This window comes from Durio zibethinus, chromosome 10 (genome assembly GCF_047325235.1).
Source record: "Durio zibethinus cultivar Kanyao isolate XHJ-2024 chromosome 10, ASM4732523v1, whole genome shotgun sequence".
In the NCBI taxonomy this organism is placed as follows: Eukaryota; Viridiplantae; Streptophyta; class Magnoliopsida; order Malvales; family Malvaceae; genus Durio; species Durio zibethinus.
Window position 1 is genome coordinate 12,234,610 of NC_143171.1, and position 3,658 is coordinate 12,238,267.

Consider the following 3,658-nt stretch of genomic DNA (forward strand, 5'->3'; position numbering starts at 1 on the left):
TAGTAAAAAAAAGAAAGACAATTACATGGATCATGTGTATCTCCTTTCTTTCTTTCTAACAACCAAAAATAACCGTCTCTTCTTGTCAATTTATCCATCTTCGTCATTTCACCCATCCTTTTTAGCAAAGACTAGTGAGTGAGAGAGGCGTCGGCGGTTGGCTTGAATTCTTGTGGAAAAAATAGCTAGCTAGGACCCTTGTGTTTTTGTCTTAAAAAGATTCGTCTGTTTTATAATAGCCAAGGTTGGTGGAGGATTGTGCAGGATATACAGTTCAATGTCAAGCTCATCCCCAATATCCCCAAGCTTTTATTTCATTGCTTTCTTCTTGCCTTAACCTCTAGGGTACTAGCTGGAAGCCATCTTTACCTTTTTTTTTTTTTTTTTCGGTGCTAATGACTATGGGGATGCAGTGTTTTCTGAGCAGAGAGAAGAGCAGGTTCTTGCTCATGTTGTGCATCTTGTTGGTTTTTTTTATAGAGATGACACCCACTACAGCTAGCAGAAGCAGCAGCTCATCTACTCAAGATCTGGAGGTTCAAACCCAGTTGAAGCTCTTGAACAAGCCTGCTGTTAAATCTATCAAGGTCAGAATTCGGTTACTCCGCTGCCTATATAAACTACTCTAAGTTATCTTTTCATATAATAGAATTCAGTTTCTTCTATTAATTATTCAGTTTCTATCTCTTCCTTGCCACTTGTTCGCTTGTGCCTGCCCTTTGTCTGATAAAATTTATTACTAAAATGATTCCCATTTGTTAAGCAACTGCGTGTGTATGTATGCCTTAAACAGAGCCCAGACGGAGATATAATCGACTGCATCAAAATCACCCATCAACCATCTTTTGATCATCCTTTACTCAAAAACCATACAATTCAGGTGGATTACTCTTCTTTAACCTTTGATTTATGAAGATTACGTTTAAAGCATTTCTTACACGGTCTTCTAAAGGTCGTCTATTCCCTTTTATGTTAATACAGATGACACCAAATTTTCACCCAGAAGGTATTTTTGCTCAAAACAAGGTTTCATCATCAAGGACCATTACACAGCTGTGGCACTTGAATGGAAGGTGTCCAGAGGGAACAATTCCCGTAAGAAGAACTAAAAAAGATGATTTGTTAAGAGCAAGCTCTATCAAAGCATTTGGTAAAAAGAAGCACATAACCATCCCTCAACCAAGGTCTGCAGCTCCTGACCTCATCAGTCAAAGTGGCCATCAGGTAGTACTGTTACTGCACATTCACAATTTTCTCAAGGAAAGATATATGTAACGGTTAGGCATAGTGGTCGATTCAGAAATTGTTTTTGTATACACTTATAATATATACAAAAAAGGCGACTGGATTTATCAATTTTATATAATGAAAAAGTGTAGATGGGAAATTTTTGAGATGTTCCCAAAATTTCTTCAAATTTACTTGTTTTTTGGTTATTTAAGGGTGTTGAGGAGAAAATTTTGAGAGTTTTCAGAAAAATTTTTTTTCTTTTCTTGTTTTTGCTCTTTGAGGATGTTCAAAAGACAATTTTGATAGTTTCCAAAAAAAAAAAAAAAATTCATTCAAACTTTCTTATTTTTCCTAATTTTGGAGTGTCTATTTACACCCTATGCGTCCATCTGGTTCTGCCCCGTAGGCAAAGCCTTAATTATTGCGAAAGCACCAGTTTTATACTACTACTTGTCCAGCTACTTTATGTTCTAATCCTCCTGAACATGGAAACTACTATCAATGTACTTGAATTTGATCAATAACAACTCTTTGACGGATATAAAAATGGTAAACACGAAAATTGATTCTTGATCTTCAATTGATACGTGCTATATATGTTTTTTTTCCCGTGTCTTTGGAGCCTCTAGCATGCAATAGCTTATGTGGATGGAGATAAGTATTATGGAGCTAAGGCAACCATAAACGTTTGGGAACCCAAAATACAGCAATCTAATGAATTCAGCTTGTCCCAAATCTGGATCTTGGGAGGTTCTTTTGGCGAAGATCTCAATAGCATTGAAGCAGGTTGGCAGGTACCTAACAACAATGTCCATTATTTTTCTCTAATGCCAACGGTTTTAGACCCAATATTTAACTCATTGGCCTCTGTCTTCTCTTCTGTCTAATTTAATAGGTGAGTCCAGATTTATATGGAGATAACCGCACTAGACTCTTCACTTATTGGACTGTAAGACTCCATGGCACAATTCATTATGCAATTTATTTAACTGTTGTCTAACTGTTTCTTTTTTTTAATTTTATTTCTCTTTTTCCATTTCTGGGAAATTAATACAACAGAGTGATGCATATCAAGCCACTGGTTGCTATAATCTCCTCTGCTCAGGCTTCATTCAAATCAACAATGAAATAGCCATGGGTGCTACCATCTATCCTGTTTCTGGTTATCATGGTTCCCAATATGATATAAGCTTACTTATGTGGAAGGTAAGAAGCTACCATAAAACATTAGCAGGGATTTCATAAATGAATAACGTCAAATAGCAGTGTGTGGAAATAAAAAGGAAAACATACACTTCACCAAATTATGATAGAGAAATGCTCAAGCTTTTGTTGGGCAATCTTACTACTCACAAGATATAGATACTTTTAGCTCATTTGTAGAGTATTAAACTTTTAGCCCAGTCGTAATCTCAAATATATATATATATATGTGTGTGTGTGTGTGTGTGTGTGTGTGTAATGATGAATTCACTATTTATTAATTATGTTCATATTAATTATAGACTAGAGACGCAGAAAATGTTTTACGTCCATGCATGTATTTATCTCCAAATGATTTTAAAGATGTGCACAATTGGATGAATATGCGGCTGCAGGACCCAAACGAGGGGAACTGGTGGATGCAATTTGGTAATGACTATGTGCTAGGTTACTGGCCAGCCTTCCTCTTTTCCTACCTGTCCGACAGTGCCTCCATGATTGAGTGGGGAGGAGAGGTTGTAAACTCGGAATCAGATGGACAGCATACTTCCACCCAAATGGGTAGTGGCCATTTCCCCAAAGAAGGTTTTGGGAAAGCTAGTTACTTTAAGAATATTCAAATTGTTGATGGATCCAATAATCTCAGGGTTCCTAAAGACATTGGCACTTTCACTGAGCAATCCAACTGCTATGATGTGCAAATTGGCAAGGGTGGCAATTGGGGCAGCTACTTTTACTATGGTGGTCCTGGTCGAAGCCCTGACTGCCCCTGATCATTTAAAGCTTAGACAAGAAAGTCAGGTAACCATGAAATGTTTAGAAAAGAACATTCATCAATCCACGTGCATGCCCTTAAAGTTAGACTTGTAAATTTGTGAATCATGTTTTCACCTCTAGATTGTAGCAATACAAGGTTATAAACTCAGCCTAAAATTTGTTGTGAGGCAGGGAGGTATTCCTAGCAGATATTCTTTGTTTGGACATATGAGAGTATATTTTGAATTGTTGCTGGTTTTCTACTTTCTTGGGCTGCTGTCAGAATGTATCCAAGCCGAATTGTTCTTAAACAGCTCAATTAAAGTTGAGTTTAATTGTACGTACAAACAAATAAAGCTCAAGGCATCGTACCAATGCCCAAACTCATCAACGTGAAATGAAGTTAATATTTCTTGTAGGGATCAAATCAATTTCATGTCAAATTCAAACAAACGGGTATGGTTATTAA

The 3,658-nt window shown here is 36.8% G+C and overlaps 1 protein-coding gene across 3 annotated transcripts; it reads left to right on the plus strand.

Moving 5' to 3' along the window:
• Positions 1-262: 262 nt before the first annotated feature.
• LOC111292057 (protein neprosin-like) lies at positions 263-3,452 on the plus strand. Of its 3 annotated transcripts, XM_089766815.1 has the most exons (8): positions 263-345; positions 414-587; positions 794-880; positions 982-1,224; positions 1,860-2,024; positions 2,126-2,179; positions 2,290-2,436; positions 2,829-3,452. In XM_089766815.1, the coding sequence occupies exons 2-8, from the start codon at positions 450-452 to the stop codon at positions 3,204-3,206; spliced, it is 1,212 nt and encodes a 403-aa protein (XP_089622941.1). In that variant the 5' UTR covers positions 263-345; positions 414-449; the 3' UTR covers positions 3,207-3,452. The 3 variants fall into 3 exon arrangements, with proteins under 3 accessions (XP_089622941.1, XP_022739978.1, XP_022739979.1); XM_022884243.2 differs by having other exon boundaries at positions 263-587; XM_022884244.2 differs by lacking the exon at positions 2,126-2,179 and having other exon boundaries at positions 263-587.
• Positions 3,453-3,658: the final 206 nt, after the last annotated feature.